The sequence below is a fragment of the Drosophila nasuta genome, chromosome 3, assembly GCF_023558535.2.
Source record: "Drosophila nasuta strain 15112-1781.00 chromosome 3, ASM2355853v1, whole genome shotgun sequence".
Taxonomy (NCBI): domain Eukaryota; kingdom Metazoa; phylum Arthropoda; class Insecta; order Diptera; family Drosophilidae; genus Drosophila; species Drosophila nasuta.
The window spans coordinates 3,526,132-3,542,936 of NC_083457.1; the positions used below are offsets into that span (position 1 = coordinate 3,526,132).

Genomic DNA, 16,805 nt, shown 5'->3' on the forward strand with positions numbered 1-16,805 from the left:
CCATTTATTTGTAGAGAAATTAATAAAATGCAATAATTAATTAGAAAAATTATTACCTACTACTGCAATTTGTTCGTTTGTCGCATTACAACTTTTCATTTGTCGCTGTGGGAGACGTTTAGTCATTCGATTGCCATCAAGCCATAACACTCTTTTAACTAATTAAATTTGACCCAATAACCTAACAACACCAATACATCAGGAAGACACTTGAGCACTCAGTCGACCTAGTGCCATCGGGGAGTTGTAGCATACTAACTATCCAATTGTCGGAGCAGTAGCATGTTGCATAATAAGCTAGTCCAGTTGCTGAATATAAGTTATTACCACATGCTCATCTATGGATTAATGCCGACTACACTGCGAAACAGCAAAAGCTCCAGACTAAGGATCTGCAAGGTGTCCTACGTATACTTGACCTACAGTTTTTGTATCACGGTGTGTCTGTTTCTGCAGTTTCGGTATATGTTTCCGCCAGACTTCTTCGAGGGCTACATGAAGAACAATATAATACTACAGTGGAATATGATTGTGAATGCCGGACTCCGAGTTCTTGTCATCGGCAGCTGCTATAGTCTTGTCTGGCTGCGTCGACAGCGGTTGGTTCGACTTTACCTGGAATTTCTGTTATACTGGCGAATGCATTGGCGCATTCTCAGACGGATTGTCGGCGATCAGGCTCTTGACAACATGCAACTCCAGCTGGCGAATATCTTCTTGCGACAAATTTATGTGAACTATGCAATGTTGTGTTGCTCCATCGTCATACAATGTAAACTACTTGGCGGAAAGAATATTCTCCAGATGCTTGTGAAGACATTTCAAATGCTGATGTTGACAGCGATTCGTCTGGGCTTCAGTTCGCTGCTCCTGCTGCTCACACATCAGTTTGAGAGCGTGCAGTTAGCTCTGCTCGCGATTCGCCAACGAGTAGGATCCCGCAGTCTGGAAGATTTGCGTCGAATTGCCAACATTCACACCAAGTGGCTGCAGCTGGCTCGAAATGCATTTGGCATCTATGATTTGAACATGGCTACCGTCTTTGTTATCATGTTTGCCGTCAATGTCAATATACTCTATCACGCAGTCCAGTATGGTCAAGACACAAACAAGTCAGATTTGGGTGGCATTATTATTGGTGATGTTCTCATCGTAACCAATCTATGGAATACCGCATTGGTGATGAATCTAATAGAGCACACGTCTAATTCTTGCAATAACGCCGGGCAAATATTAAGGCAGTTTACAGACGATCGTCGGCTCAGTCCAGACTCACAGATTGAGGTAAGTTTTACTGTATTGATTTAATTAATTACTCGTATATATATTTTAAACTTGTTCGCTCTTTGCAGTTGGAACTACTTATGAATCGCATACGAAACAATAAGCTTGTCTTTCGAATTTGCGGCTGTGTAGACATGGACAGAGCTGCCTTCTTGAGCTATATGTCATCTGTGCTGAATAAAGTTATCATTCTCATGCAATTCGATTTAAACCATAAGCAAGAGCTCACTTTACAACACCTCAATCATAAAACCTAATTTTACGTATACTTAATTCTTAAAAAATATTTTTAAATTTAAATTATATGTGATTTCTATCAATGGTTGTTATTTGACATTTTTGGCCGCGTAAATAGAATAAAATCGAAAATGAAGCGTAATTTTAAAGCTACAGTTAAAATCATAACTGCAATCGATACGATTCCTAAAACATTGGTTAAAAGTTGCTTTTGCTGACAATCTGGTATATTTGTTCATAAATTGGAATGTTTTAAGAATAATACCACACAGTCTTTGTATAATATATGTACAAGTATATTTTTGAACACAAAATATTATTCAAAACCAAAAAAAAAAAACAAGTAAGTTACAGTGGAGTGTACTCGACTGTGAGATACCCGCTACCCATTTTGAATAAAAGCAATATATTTTGCGGTATTAATATCAAAATATACCGAATATACTGCGAAAATACTAAAAAATATACCAAATGGTATATGTTGTGTATCGATATAGTACCGCATTCAAAATATACCATAGACGGCACAATATACCAGATTGTCAGCCAAAGCAACTAAGACGCCTAGTAAGTAAGCGTTTTTGCCCATACAAAAGTATTTCTTTAATAGCTTCCACAATTTTCATCTGATCGCAACCAAATTTACGCTTGTTTTTCGATTTTTTGGAATTGCAGGGGCGGAAATGGGCGTGGCAAAAATTTGAAACAAACTTGATCTGCGTGCAAACATAACAAATGCTGTCGAAAAAAAATTATAGCTCTATCTCTTATAGTCTCTGAGATCTAGGTGTTCATACGGACAGACGGACAACTTTATAGGGTCGGAGATGCCTCCTTATACCTGTTACATACATTTCCTGCCGGCAGAAAGTTATAATACCCTTCTACCCTATGGGTAGCGGGTATAAATATACCAAATGGCAATTACTATTTTGGGTATATTGATACAGTACTACATTCATACCATAGCGTGCAAAATATACCAGATTGTCAGTGAAAGCAACTAAGACTCCTACTAATAATAACTTCGTCAATTTTTATCAGATCGTAACAAAATTTTCAGGAATCACAAAGATTATAGTATTTATTGTATTTACCTCTTTAAAATTATAGTTGTAATTCAAGTTTTGTCAATTTGCGGGAGGGGAAGAATAGACGGACATGGCTATATCGTCTCGGCTGTTGACGTTGATCAAGAATATACTTTATAGTGTCGGAGACGCCTCCTTCTATATATATAATACGAAATGATTAGAAAACCATTTCTTATAAAAGCAATACAATGCGGTATAATAACTATAATTGTGAACATAATATCTAAGTATATGTTTATAGAAACTTGCCAATTGATTTCTTAAATAATAAAGCCTCTAAAGTCAAACCGTTCCTTAAACTGTTAAACTGTTAGTTTTTATGTTTTCCATTTCCCATGTGGTATAATTGAGTATATTTATTGATAATAATTACGTGACACTTTTAGTTTTATAACTACTAAGTGAGTCGCTTGATTCAATAAAAAACAAGTACGAAAGCTACAGTCGAAAGGTCTCGTCAGTGAGATTGTTATGTATTATATTTGTGCTCGACTGTACGATACCCGTTTCCTATTTTCAATAAAAGCAAAACAGTTCAGTATTATTCCTAAAATATACAGAATTAATATACTGCGCAAATACTGAAGTATAGCAAAAGCTCTATTATTGGTATATTAATATTTGGATTCTTAATAACTTGTTGTACATGTTGACACCTGTCAGAATATATATAATTTATAATATGTATGTGATACCTTTTCCTGGATAGCGGAATAGGATAATTAATTAGCAAATTGAATACATATCGCTGCAATCTACGAAAAACTTCCGAGTGGTTGCAAAGCTCGACGCAGTGGGAGACGTTTAGCCATCAGATTGGCATCAAGCCATAACGCACATTCATCAAATTAAATTTGACTCAAGGACCTGACAGCAGAAAATATGTTGTAGCATACTAACTATCCAACTGCCGGAACGCCAACATGTTGCACAACAAGTTATTCTTTTTACTAAATATAAGTTATTACCATATGCTCATCTATGGATTAATGCCGACTACACTGCGAGCCAGCAAAAACTCCAGACTAAGGATCTGCAAGGTGTCCTACGTATACTTGATCTACAGTTTTTGTATCACGTTATGTCTGTGTCTGCAATTTCGGTATGTGTTCCCTTCTGACTTCTTCGAAGGGTACATGAAGAACAATATAATTCTACAGTGGAACATGATTGTGAATGCCGGACTCCGAGTTCTTGTCATCGGCAGCTGCTATAGTCTTGTCTGGCTGCGTCGACAGCGGTTGGTTCGCCTTTACCTGGAGTTTCTGTTATACTGGCGAATGCATTGGCGCATTCTAAGACAGATTGTCGGCGATCAGGCTCTAGGCAAATTGCAACTACAGTTGGCGAATATTTTGCTGCGGGAAATCTATAAGTTTAACATGGCCACCGTCTTTGCTATCATGTTTGCCGTCAATGTGAACGTACTCTATCACGGAGTTCAGTATACCAACAACACAATTAAGTCAGACACGTCTGGCAACATTATTGGTTTTGCACTCATCGTCACCAATCTATGGAGTTCTGCCTTGGTTATGAATCTAATCGAGCATACGACTAACTCATGCAATGATGTCGGACAACTGTTACGACAGTTTACCGACGATCGCCGACTAAGTCCAGAGTCACAGATTGAGGTTAGTCTAAATATGTTTAATTGATTATAAAGATTTAATTATTTTTCACTTTTTTGCAGTTGGAACTGCTTATGAGTCGCATACGAAACCAAAAACTCGTCTTTCGAATTTGCGGCTGTGTTGTCTTGGACAGAGCTGCCTTTTTGAGCTATATTTCATCTGTGCTGAATAAAGTTATCATTCTCATGCAGTTCGATTTAGGACGTAAGCAAGACATCAATAATAGAACGTGATATAATAAAACAATTAAGAAAGCTACAGTTGAGTGTGCTCGACTGTGAGATACCCGCTACTTATTTTGAGTAAAATCAAAATATTGCGGTAATATTCTCAAAATTTACCAAAACAATATACCACAATATATTAAAAAATAGTAAAAAACATTCCCGATCAGAACTCGAACTCGCACAGCACAACATGTTGGGCTTGCAAACTACCAGCAGTTCCTATTTAATTCTAAACATCTAAGACACGAGCAATTGTTTTCGTGTTCATCTTCGTTGCAAAACTACACATGCATACACATACCAATACAGGCGAGCATGTAGATACATACACGCATACAAACAAACGAAAGCATAGCGGGCGTTTTTGCCTATACAAAAGAATTTTCTTAAATAACTTCCACAATTTTTATCTGATCGGAACCAAATTCAGGAATCACAATTACTATCGTTACACAATTACTATCGTCACAATTACTATCGTTTACCAAAATTCGCAGCTCTAGCTTTAAAAATACGCTTGGTATTCGAAGTTTGATGATTTGCGGGGGCGGGAGTAGGCGTGAAAAAAAATTTGAAACAATTTTGATCTGCGTGCAAACATAACAAGTCTTATCGAAATAAATAAATTATAGCTCCATCTCTTATAGGCTTTGAGATCTAGGTGTTCATACGGTCGGACGGACAGACGGACAAACAGACAGACGGACAGACAGACATACGGACAGATACTAATAATACCGAAGTCCAGATTTAGTATATCGATGAAGTCCCAGATTCAAAATGTTCCATTGAGGTGAAAATATACCAGATTTTCAGTCAAAGCAGCTAAGACTCTATTGTAGGCGTAATTTGCATTAAATAACTATTTTTTAGTATTTCCTAAATAACTTCTACAATTATTCTCTGATTGCATCTAGGCATCATAAATACGGTAGCTATTATTGTACGTACCAAAAATAGCTTAAAAATTAAGATTGTTGTTTTGAGTAAGTGGGCGTGGAAAAAAAATTTGAAACAAAGTTGATCTACGTACAACCAGACATACGGATATATTATCTCGGCTCTTGATGCTGATCAAAAATATATATACTTAATTGTATCGGGGGTGCCTCCTTCTGCCTGTTACATACATTTTCTGTCGAGTGCACTCGACTGTGAGATACGCGCCATCCATGTGCGGGAGGCATAAAGTTGTCATACCCTTCCACCCTATGGGTAGCTGGTATAACTATGCTGTTATTTATAAAGAAATTAGAAGAGATAAATAATTAATTTGATTACATTACGCTGCAATCGTCTACAAATTTTCCATTGGTTGCTAGGCTAGGCGCAGTGGGAGACGTTTAGCCATCAGATTGCCATCAACCCATAGTGCGCATTCATCTAATTAAATTTGAACCAATGACCTGACAGCAGTAAAGGCACTCGAACGCTCAGTTGACCTAATGCCATCGGGGAGTTGTAGCACATTAATCAGCCAACTGCTGGAACGCTAACATGTTGCATAACAAGCTAGTCCTGTTACTGAATATAAGTTATTACCACATGGTTATTTATGGTTTGATGCCGACTACACTTCGAACCAGCAAAAACTCCAGACTAAAAATCTGCAAGGTGTCCTACGTATACTTGATATACAGTTTTTGTATCACGGTGTGTCTGTTTCTGCAGTTTCGGTATATGTTTCCGCCAGACTTCTTCGATGGCTACATGAAGAACAATATAATTCTACAGTGGAATATGATTGTGAATGCCGGACTCCGAGTTCTTGTCATCATCAGCTGCTATAGTCTTGTCTGGCTGCGTCGACAGCGGTTGGTTCGCCTTTACCTGGAATTTCTGTTGTACTGGCGAATGCATTGGCCCACTCTCAGAAGAATTGCCAGCGATCAGGCTCTTGACAACATGCAACTGCAGCTTGCGAATATTTTGCTGCGAGAAATCTATGTGAATTATGCGATGTTCTGCTGCTCCATCGTCACACAATATAAACTGCTTGGCGGAAAGGATATTCTGCAGGTGCTTGTGAAGACATTTCAAATGCTGTTGCTAATGGCGATTCGGCTGGGCTTTAGTTCACTGCTTCTGCTACTCACACATCAGTTTGAGAGCGTTCAGTTAGCTCTGCTGGCGATTCGTCAACGAGTAGGATCCCGCAGTCTGGAAGATTTGCGTCGCATTGCCAACATTCACACCAAGTGGCTGAAGCTGGCTCGGAATGCATTTAGCATCTATGACATGAACATGGCCACCGTCTTTGCAACCATGTTTGCCGTCAATGTGAACGTACTCTATCACGCAGTTCAGTATTCCAACAATACAATCAAGTCAGACACGTCTGGCGACATATTTGGAATTGCTCTCATTGTGACCAATATTTGGAATTCTGCCTTGGTCCTGAACCTAATCGAGCACACGACTAGCTCTTGCAATGATGTCGGACAACTGTTGCGACAGTTTACCGACGATCGCCGACTAAGTCCAGAATCACAGCTTGAGGTAAGTCTAAATATGTTTATTTTATTATAAACATTCAATAGTTTTTCGCCTTATTCAGTTGGAACTGCTTATGAATCGTATTCGAAACAATAAGCTCGTCTTTCGAATTTGCGGCTGTGTAGATATGGACAGAGCTGCCGTGCTGAGCTATATATCATCTGTTTTAAATAAAGTTATCATTCTCATGCAATTCGATTTAAGGCGTAAGCAAGAGCTGACTTTACAACACATCAATCATAAAACGTGAACTTATGATAATTTTACGTATACTTAACTTTAAAATATATATGGGTAATTTCATGACGGAATTTGTCCCGTGCGAGACTCTTTACAGTGCACTGCAGTGAAAATAACATAAACTGAAAAAATTTTAAAAATAATGTTATTCTTAAAGCTTTAGATAAGCACTATATTTAGAGTTAAGATTGATTTTAGGAACTTGTTCCGTTTTACGATAAAATATATAAATTCGTTAATTTTTTGGTTATGCGTACGAATTTGTTAATTTTTGCAATTATCAGAAAAGAAAACAAAACAGAAAGAAAATAAAAAAAAAACCATTCTTAGCTCTAGTTAAAGTACTTATCTAGAGCTATAAAAATAACCTTTTCTTATTTTTAAAATTGTTTCAGTTTATGTTATTTTCAATGTAAAGAGTCTCGCACGGGTCAAATTCCGTCATGGAATTACCCATACACATATTGAAAATTTACTTATTTGCGGTATGAAACCCATGCTCTTAATAAAAATTTAATTTAAAAATTGTATTTGTAAATATATGTATGTATATATTTTTTTCTGAAACACATAAATTTATAATCATTCGGGCATTTAGGCTCCCTGAAAACCCGTCCAAAGACAGCTTGGAAACTTTTAAATAAGCATTTGAAAAAGCTTTTAAAGAACAGCTTTAACAGAAACTGTAAGTTGAAAGTTCTAACATAATTTGAATACCATTTCACAAGCCATTCATTTACTATTCAGAAGCCAGTCGAATGTTGTACATTGATTATTTAATCAGGTTGCTGTTGTTCAAGTTGATTTTACAAGTATATTAAAGCTTAAGTATTTTATTTAGTTATGTATTTAGTTGGAATAAATGATCAATACTACATACTTGGAGAGAACTTTCAGCTCTATTGATTAAAAGATGAATTGTCTACATACCCCAATTAGTTGCAGTGTATACAAATGTCCTTTATGGTTGCTATTTAGCGGATTTTCCACTGCAATTAGCCAGTGTCAATTGTTCATGTGTGCTTAACACAAATGGCTCTGTGAACATTAGTGGCTTGTTTTATTTTTTACACATACGCACACACACACCCACCGCCGCACTATCACGCATAGTAAGCACACACACACATTGACTCATATGCTTGCACTTCTAAATGCCATTTGCAGCTGTTTCTATTTCCGTTGGCAGGCCACAAAGCATGGACATTCTATCAAGAGCCTCCCCCCGTAAGTCCCGCCCGCCTAACTTCAGCTCCCTTCGCAGCATCATTTGTAATTTGATGCCATGTGCACACATTGGTTGCTGCAGTTTCAGTTGCAATTGCAGCTACATCTGTCGTTTGTCGGCAAGGAAATATGCCTCAAAGTATGCAACACAAATGTGGTCAGGGCCATTATAATTGCAAGCACACATACAATCATACACATCGATATTCACTCATAGATGGCGCTACATTGCAATGCATTGCATTTGACAAGCTGCTTTATTATAATTAAATCATAATCAATTTGGCAAATATTTGATTTCGACCGAGACCAAGAAACGAAAACTAATCAAGCGTAAATTTTGCATAATATACAATTATGCACAAGGATACAAGGATGCATGCCCATGGGCTTACATGCAAATACTCGCAGTCAAAAATAGAGCCAGATGCCTGCCGTATACTTATGGCGGCAAAATCAATATTGGGCAAGTCTCAAGTTGCATGCTGCACGCTGCATGTTGCATGAAACGCGCAAATAAATAAAACTCCCTTAACAATTTACTTGAGACATGGGTTTTTCGCGAAGTCGTCGCCAGCAGCAACTATCCACTCCCTTTTTCCACTACCGATGGGTCAAAATCAATTCCCCAGCTATTGCACAGCGTGTAATTTTTCAATTTTTGGTAGCACGCTTCTCTGTCCAAAACAGACTTTCAGTTGCAGTTGCTACATTGTTTCGTCGGTCTCTCTTGGCTGTTGCTGCAAGAACTACTTAATTTCAACTTATGACCAAGGAGGAAAGCTGCGCAATTTGGAGAGAAGCCGCACAATATGCTTAGACTCAACTACTTGAACAAGCTGCAGGCCTCAAGATTCCTTCGGTCCGATAAATCAATTAAGTCTACAGTAAAGAAAACCCGTATACTCGAAAGCCCGAATACGCGAATTTCCTAAATTACGCAACAGTTCTTACCCATTTTGGGGCAAATAGCAAAAGCCAATTATTAGTCAAGTAAGGAAACTACATTCGAGTGTGCTCAACTATGAGATAGCTGCTACCCATCTTGAATAAAAGCAAAACATTGCGTTTCTTTTCTTAAAATATTCCAAATAATATAGCGCAATAATTCTGAAAATATGCTGAAGGCCATAGTTGGTATATCGATGTAGTACTGCAATCGAATTATACCGTAGAGGTAAAAATATACCAAATTGTCAGCTAAATCAGTTAAGTATGTTGTTTTATTCAAAATGGGTAGCGGGTATCTCACAGTCGAGCACACTCGACTGTAGCTTTCTTACTTGTTTAAAATATTTTGCATTTTTTATGAATACCGACCCGACCGACTATATCTAGAACATATAAGTTTAATATACTCACAAAAATATTGAAATAATTGTATTAAAAAATCATGCCATTCTGGTAGTCGGTGAGTGTTGAGTCTCACTAAACAAATCAAATGGAATTTCTAATATATATTGCGAAAATCGTATGAATTTATCGTATAATAACTATTTAAAGTTCTAATTAAGATTGCATTTTAATAAAAATTTATCAAGTGAATATTAATGAGCTACAACAACATTGTTTATTTGAGAATATGCATTTTCTAGTATTAGTCAAAAGACAAGCAGCTCTAAGGTCCTTCGAGCTGAAGTCCCAACGTCTTAATCTTGTTGTCGATCCAGTTGCGAAGGAAGGGAACATTGGCGTAGACTGCAGGCACATCTTGCTTGGCACAGTCGATGCCCCAGGACACAATGCCCACAAGACGATACCGATTCGTTTCATTAGGCATCGTGCAAAAGAGCGGCGATCCTCCATCACCCTTGCAAGTGTCCTTCCCCTCCATGCCACCTGCACACAGAAAACTGGGCCGCAGACGAAAGCGTCTGCCCAGCACTGTGATTCTCAACATCGCCTGACACTCGGCTCGACTCACGAAGGGCAGATCGATGCGCTTTAGCAGATGTTCGTTCCGGCTGCTGCCAGGCAAGCGGCGACCCCAGCCAGTGGCAAAGCATTGGGTATCCTGCAGCTCTCTCAGCAAGGCGGGCGTCTCAGTGGGTGGCAAACAAAGTGGTTGAATATGCGGTTGAATTGGCACCGGTTCACTCAGCACCAGCAGAGCAATGTCATTGAAGAACGCACGCGGATCGAAGTCCTCGTGGCGAATGATCTGCTTAATGCGACGCGCCTGATGCTCATGCGGCTCATCGAGACTGTTCAGATCCCATTCGCCGAGTCGGACAACTAGCGTGTTAATCGTGTGATTCTGTATATTGTGAGCACTGGTCAGCACCAGCTGCGGGTGAATGAGAGTGCCGCCACAGAGGAATTGATTACGTCCACTGAACACTGCCACCATCCAGGGGAACTCAGCGAAGAGCGCGACATCCTTGGCATACTCGTAGTTGTCCTGGTCAGGTATCAGACCATTGGGATTGCTCCAGCCACAACCCTGATACTTGAAGCTGGCCAACTTGTCCACATACGAACTCTCATTGGCAGAGATCTGCAAGTAGCTAACTAGATGTTATCCTTGTTTACTGTGAGTTCAAATTGAGTTACCTTCATATCTATGGCACAACAGCGATGCAGAGCACCAACGCAAGGAGTGTCGCCTATGCGAGGATTTAGGATGAAGCGTCCGTCATCGATAATCAAATTTTCCCTGCAAATCTTTCTCGGCACACACTCCATATTAAAACCACAGCTCTCATAACCGCTAGGCTCCTCCGTCGTCACCGATGTCGCCGGAGTCGTTATAGTTGGCGTCTTCATGGTGGTTACAGTCTGAGTTGCAGATAAGCTCCTCTGCGACCCGCTTGCCTCCATGGCCAGGGTGGCGTTCCAGCTCTCCAGCTGCTCGCGATCACAGCACACATATCCATGACCACAATTGTTTCCAAGACGCGGTCCAATTGCATCGCGTCCCGAGTCATCTGACTCGGTGCACAACTTGTCCGAGACGCACAATTCCTCAGCGCCGCACATTCCATCAAGAGCTGCATTCATCTGCTGACCATTGGACAGTCGTTGATGGGCTACCGCAATGAATGCGAACAGAAGCAGTCTTATCATCTGAAATGGAAGTACTGATAAGAACTGATCACATATGATTGCCTCGAGCCTCCCTCAGCTGCAAAAGGTTATCAATTGCATCTACATACATATATTACCTTCAAACAAATACTTGTAAATAAACTAATATTATTTCAGTTTAAACTTCCCTTCTTGAAATATCTCTACCAAGAATCACTTTGAAACAATTTTGATTTATATTTTTCTACTATCTAATATTTAGTTCTAGCATAATTTCTTCATTGGAAATTCCACAAATAAAATTCTTCGAATTCGACATATTTCATCAAGAACTTTGAATTTTTAACTTCTTAAGAAGGCGTACAATTTTTCATAATTTTTATATTTTTATATTTATAATATTCTCCAGTTAATGTGCATCTTCTCATTAATAAAAAGTAATTTTCTATAGATACCGATTCTAAAAAAATTTCCCCAACGTGAACTTGTTTTTTCAAACATTTGCTTTTAGTGATAGCGCCCAGTTCAACTGCAGTTTCTCTCTATACAGTCTTTCCATATTACTTTTCACAAACACACACTTTTTATAAGCTGTCTATTTTCACAACAAAAATGGGGAAATTATTTTGCTAATCATTTAAATAACACGTTTCATATAAAAAATGCATTTTGCATTAGATTGCTCACGTTTTTAGCCAGGTATTATGTATTTTTTTAGTATATATATTAAACACTCGCTTCCATAAGCTTGTTAGCCGCGTTACGAGCTCTCTAGATCGATTTACTTCAACGACGATTCGCGCACAACATCAACTGAGTTGCTTTATATTGATGTGATGCGTCTTATAGTTAGAACCGGCTTGGGACTACAACTATTCTGAGAGCGCATGGGAGAGTGAGTTAATCAATAAAGCAAAATGCGAGTTATTTCTCTCTCAACATTAAATTCCCATTCGGAGAGTTAGTTGATCGATAGGTAGGCTTTGGCTATTGCGCCTCTAATCTGATCAAATATAAACAAAGAGTTTCGAATCGGGAAACTCAGTCGTATTTGCAAACTTACTTTGAGCAAAGCTCAACACAATTTTCGAATCGCGGTGCTAATTAGTTAATACAAAGTGAGTGGCATTGATAAGATACTCAAATTTTGATTTATATGCTATTAAATATGCATGATTCGTATATTACGTATAGTAAAGTGCATAGCTTGCAATTGTGACTAATCTCTACCTTTCTCTCTCTCAGTGCACAATAAAGCAATGTTGAATCAATTCAAGCTAATTTTGCTGCTGATTTTCCCCTTGAGCAGCTTTGCTCTTCGCGAATGCACATCGACTGAGCTTTGTATCACCGAACAACGTTGCAATGAGACAGACGATTCTGGCCGCGGTTTGCTGGGACCCCGCACATTGGATAACAGTTGTGGCTTCGGACTCGTCTGCTGCGACAAGGAACAGCTGGAGAGCTATGAAGCCACCTTAGCTCAGAAGCTTCTCAACGAGCAGAAAGCAGCTACAACAGCATCGCCTCCGCCTTTGAATCTTGACTTTAAGCTCGATTACGACACCTGCGATACAAACAAACTGTGTGTGCCAAGACATCTCTGCAGATCTGGTCTGGTCAACGAAGATGGTCGCTATATAATTAAAGCACGCATCGATGACACCAGCAATTTTGGCTGTTCCATATTCGAGAGTTGTTGCCCTCCCGGCGATCAGGTGAGATCATCTTAATTCAAGAATTCTTGGCATTGTATTTAAATTGTATACTCAATTGAAATGCCAATGCATAGGTGCGCTATCCCAATCAAATGGGTTATTTCCCAGCATTCCACTTGCGCTTAGCACTTATTTATAGATTAGTTTCTTATTAGTCGCTTGGCATGTATGAGCTTTATTGCAATTCCCATAACATATAATCACATTATTTATGTTGAAAATTCCCATGCGGTATTCCATCTATCTCTACTATAGTTACATAAAATGATAAAGCATTTCATATCAGAAAGTCATATATTTTTGTAACTTTCTTAAGCCTTAGCTTAACTTATTTAAGCGTATTGCTTTTTATATTTTTATAAACAACAATTAATATTATAATTCAAGTTATAATCTTTAAGTCGATCAATAATCTTTACTTTTGATCACAAAAATCGAATTATGTCATAATGATTAGGAAATATATATTGAAAACATTCTTCATTCGTACTTTAGAATACCTGTATAATATTTTTAGACTAATGTAGCTTTCCAGTAAATTCATAATTTGGGTACAAAACAAAAGTCATTATTTCACGATTTTTACTTTTCTGCTAAAATTAAATAAATATTGATGAAAGCTTAAAGCTTATAATTAGTTTTTGAGCGCATAGTATTATTCTTATTGCAATATTTATTTATCTTTATTAATGCATTTATAATGATAAAAGATGCTGATATTTTGATATCTTTATGTGGCATGGAAACACTTTAGAATAAGTAAAACATGAAACTAATAGAGGAGTGGTAGAACGTAGAGAGTACTATATTACAATTTAAATAGTCATGAAAACAGGAAGTTGGAATAATGTATTTGAATTATCTTTCCCACTTGTACATTAATAACCTTCATCACTACTTACATTGTTTTTCCTGTGATACATCAATATTCCATCTAACATTCTATATAATTTGCCTTTTTCCATTCTAGATAGACGAAAGCGAGAATCCCATGCTGCGCCATCTGCAGCAGTTCCAGTACAAGGGCTGCGGCTATAGCAATCCGAAAGGACTCTACTACGCCTTGGAGGGCTACAGCAACCATGAAGCACACTACGCCGAGTACCCCTGGATGGTCGCAGTGACTGACATGCAGGCAAAGTACGTCTGTGGCGGCACCTTGATACATCCCCAGCTGGTGCTGACCAGTGCCCACAATGTGGCCAACCACAGCTCGGACTCGTTGTTGGTCCGGGCGGGGGAATACGACTTGAGCAGTCAGCGGGAACCGCATGCTTATCAGACGCGACGCCTGCGACATTTGTGGCGCCACGAGCTGTTCAACAAACTGAACTTTCACAATGACATGGCACTGATGGTGCTTGAGCAACCTTTTCGGCTGGCGCCGCACATTCAGCCACTCTGTTTGCCGCCAGTCGAGAATGTCATCGTGCAGGAGGCGATGCGGGAGGCGCAATGCTTTGCCATTGGCTGGGGGAATTCGCGCAATAACACGAATCCAATGGACCGCCTTCTGAAAAGCATTGATCTGCCCATCGTCGAGCATGAGCACTGCCAGCGACTGCTGCGCATCACAATTCTCGGCAGACGCTTCAAGTTACACCCAAGTTTCGTCTGTGCCGGTGGTGTGCAGGGCAAAGACACTTGCGAAGGAGATGGCGGATCGCCTTTGTTCTGCAGCATGGCTGGGCAACCGAATCGCTTCCAGCTCGCTGGCATCGTCTCCTGGGGCATTGAGTGTGCCGAAAAGGACATTCCAGCTGCCTACACGAATGTGGCATATCTCCGCAACTGGATCGATGAGCAGATTACAAGGGCTGGCCTCAATCTGGACGAAGTCTAGATTTAATATTCAATATTCCCAATGTATTCGCATTTTGAAACGTTTATATAAAATACAGAAAAGTTCAAGCATCACTGAGTTGAAGTATTAGGAGCACTGTGAATGATTAATCCCATAACTATGCTGACCAATGCAACGGACTGGATCACTATCCGTATACTTAACAAAGCCCCTTAGTGGACAACACAATGCCATATAAATAGAATTTTAAACAACATACCACAACCCGAAGCCAAAAATGGCAAATGTTTAAATTGAATTTTTAATTTTCGCTTCGAATATTTAGATTTGATTTTATATCCTATGCTGACATTTTATTTTGGCCAAATATGCGACTATTTTCTGATATTCGTATTTTTGGAAAATTTATGTTTTGGCCAAGTCTGATTTATTGTCGTTTGGTTTACGATTTTGATTTGTGGAGCCATGAAATATGCCAGCTAACAAACTATACGTCTGCCTGCATGACTGGATGCCTAGCAATGGTTATTCAATTGCGACAATTGAGTTGCAGCTAACGGTGCGTATGAGCAATCACTCAACTGAGCAAGTCGACAACTAGCAGTTCGAGTATGTACTCATATCGGCCTTTGTGCTTCATCTACTGTGATCACACAGCTGCCAAAATTGTTCTGCAACTCTTACAAAAATCACAAAGAATCTAAAGGGACAAAAGAATGCTTCAAAATTGATTCAAATTGGATACTCCAAAGTTCCAAAGCTCCAAAGTTTGACTAAATTCACGTTGTCCATCCAAAAGATGTCGTCCATCAAAAGAAACACTGAAAATTCGAAGGACTAATTAACTTTTTGCATTGCAAATGAATGCACAGTACACAATACGAGTCAACAGCTGAGTATTTGTCTTGTGAGTGAGTCGAGTTGATTGTTTCGACTGGTTTTTATGGCCCCCTGGCTCCAATTAGTAGTGTCACTTCTTTCCCAACTTAAATCCAGAAAATTACAAGGCATAAAAAGCTACAGTCGTAAGTAAATAAGTCATTTGGCTTCATCCAAAAAAGCATTCATACAGTTTACAAAAAATAATGCCTCAGATTGAGACAGGTCAAGGAAGTGGCAGAACTTTCACCTGTGACGCCATAAATTTTCATTGCATCCATCGAGATGCGCCGAGGCGCAGTCAATTGAGCTTAAATGCTCGACATTCACGACGATTCATTGATATCGAAGCTGTGGATTGTGGGGCGATGTGAAACACAGTCATCGATTAGCCATTTGCCTTTCATACGCTTTATTCCGTTTGCACGCCGACAGTGAAATCTGGAACATTCATCTTGCATTTGTCATGCCCATGTCACAAAATAAATGGAGTGAGACACCGGAAAACCTTTAGCATGGTTTTTCTCAATACAGAATTTAAGCAATAACAACTTCAACTATATTGATGAATATATGATAAATTAAATAATACTGAAAATTATATATTTACAATCTAAGTGAAAGGGGAAATAGCAAACTAAATAAAATTTTACTAATTTTAGTGAAAGACAGTCATCGTTTAGCCATTTGCTTATTATACGCTTTAATTAATTTGTAAGCGACAGTGAAATCTGGAACATCATCTTGCAATTCTCAAAAGGTATCAGTTCAATGGCCCATATCACAAAATGAATGAAGTGAGACACCGGAAATTCATGCAAAACTCAATACAGAATATAAGCAATAACCAATCCAATATGGTGAATATAAATGAAATAAAATTGAAAATTCTACACTAAAGTGAATAGAGAAATAGCAAACGAAGTAAAATTCGA

General features: G+C 38.7%; 5 protein-coding genes across 5 annotated transcripts; 4 read left to right on the plus strand and 1 right to left on the minus strand.

Moving 5' to 3' along the window:
• Positions 1-330: 330 nt before the first annotated feature.
• LOC132793212 (putative gustatory receptor 58b) lies at positions 331-1,541 on the plus strand. The gene is made up of 2 exons (XM_060802946.1): positions 331-1,284; positions 1,353-1,541. Exons 1-2 carry the CDS (start codon positions 331-333, stop codon positions 1,539-1,541), a joined length of 1,143 nt encoding a protein of 380 aa, XP_060658929.1.
• Positions 1,542-3,538: 1,997 nt separating this feature from the next.
• On the plus strand, positions 3,539-4,485 carry LOC132793220 (putative gustatory receptor 58b). Its single transcript, XM_060802957.1, has 2 exons — positions 3,539-4,252; positions 4,312-4,485. Exons 1-2 carry the CDS (start codon positions 3,539-3,541, stop codon positions 4,483-4,485), a joined length of 888 nt encoding a protein of 295 aa, XP_060658940.1.
• Positions 4,486-6,024: 1,539 nt separating this feature from the next.
• On the plus strand, positions 6,025-7,225 carry LOC132793222 (putative gustatory receptor 58b). The gene is made up of 2 exons (XM_060802960.1): positions 6,025-6,978; positions 7,037-7,225. The coding sequence occupies exons 1-2, from the start codon at positions 6,025-6,027 to the stop codon at positions 7,223-7,225; spliced, it is 1,143 nt and encodes a 380-aa protein (XP_060658943.1).
• A 2,739-nt stretch (positions 7,226-9,964) lies between these two features.
• LOC132791255 (phenoloxidase-activating factor 2) lies at positions 9,965-12,284 on the minus strand. Its single transcript, XM_060800099.1, has 3 exons — positions 12,157-12,284; positions 10,996-11,508; positions 9,965-10,939 (listed from the first exon to the last, which is right to left on the minus strand). Exons 2-3 carry the CDS (start codon positions 11,506-11,508, stop codon positions 10,061-10,063), a joined length of 1,392 nt encoding a protein of 463 aa, XP_060656082.1. The 5' UTR covers positions 12,157-12,284; the 3' UTR covers positions 9,965-10,060.
• Positions 12,285-12,483: 199 nt separating this feature from the next.
• Positions 12,484-15,104, plus strand: LOC132791256 (phenoloxidase-activating factor 2). Its single transcript, XM_060800100.1, has 3 exons — positions 12,484-12,587; positions 12,715-13,187; positions 14,158-15,104. Coding segments are annotated over exons 1-3 (1,347 nt in total). The 5' UTR covers positions 12,484-12,586; the 3' UTR covers positions 15,031-15,104.
• The last annotated feature ends 1,701 nt before the right edge of the window (positions 15,105-16,805 follow it).

Coding starts and splice junctions, on each gene's coding strand:
- LOC132793212 (XM_060802946.1), top strand. CDS start 331: ATGCTCATCTATGGATTAATGCCGACTACACTGCGAAACAGCAAAAGC. Junction 1,285..1,352: donor GTCCAGACTCACAGATTGAG/GTAAGTTTTACT, acceptor CGCTCTTTGCAG/TTGGAACTACTTATGAATCG.
- LOC132793220 (XM_060802957.1), top strand. CDS start 3,539: ATGTTGCACAACAAGTTATTCTTTTTACTAAATATAAGTTATTACCAT. Junction 4,253..4,311: donor GTCCAGAGTCACAGATTGAG/GTTAGTCTAAAT, acceptor ACTTTTTTGCAG/TTGGAACTGCTTATGAGTCG.
- LOC132793222 (XM_060802960.1), top strand. CDS start 6,025: ATGGTTATTTATGGTTTGATGCCGACTACACTTCGAACCAGCAAAAAC. Junction 6,979..7,036: donor GTCCAGAATCACAGCTTGAG/GTAAGTCTAAAT, acceptor CGCCTTATTCAG/TTGGAACTGCTTATGAATCG.
- LOC132791255 (XM_060800099.1), bottom strand. CDS start 11,508: ATGATAAGACTGCTTCTGTTCGCATTCATTGCGGTAGCCCATCAACGA. Junction 10,940..10,995: donor GTTGTGCCATAGATATGAAG/GTAACTCAATTT, acceptor AGCTACTTGCAG/ATCTCTGCCAATGAGAGTTC.
- LOC132791256 (XM_060800100.1), top strand. Junction 13,188..14,157: donor GTTGCCCTCCCGGCGATCAG/GTGAGATCATCT, acceptor TTTCCATTCTAG/ATAGACGAAAGCGAGAATCC.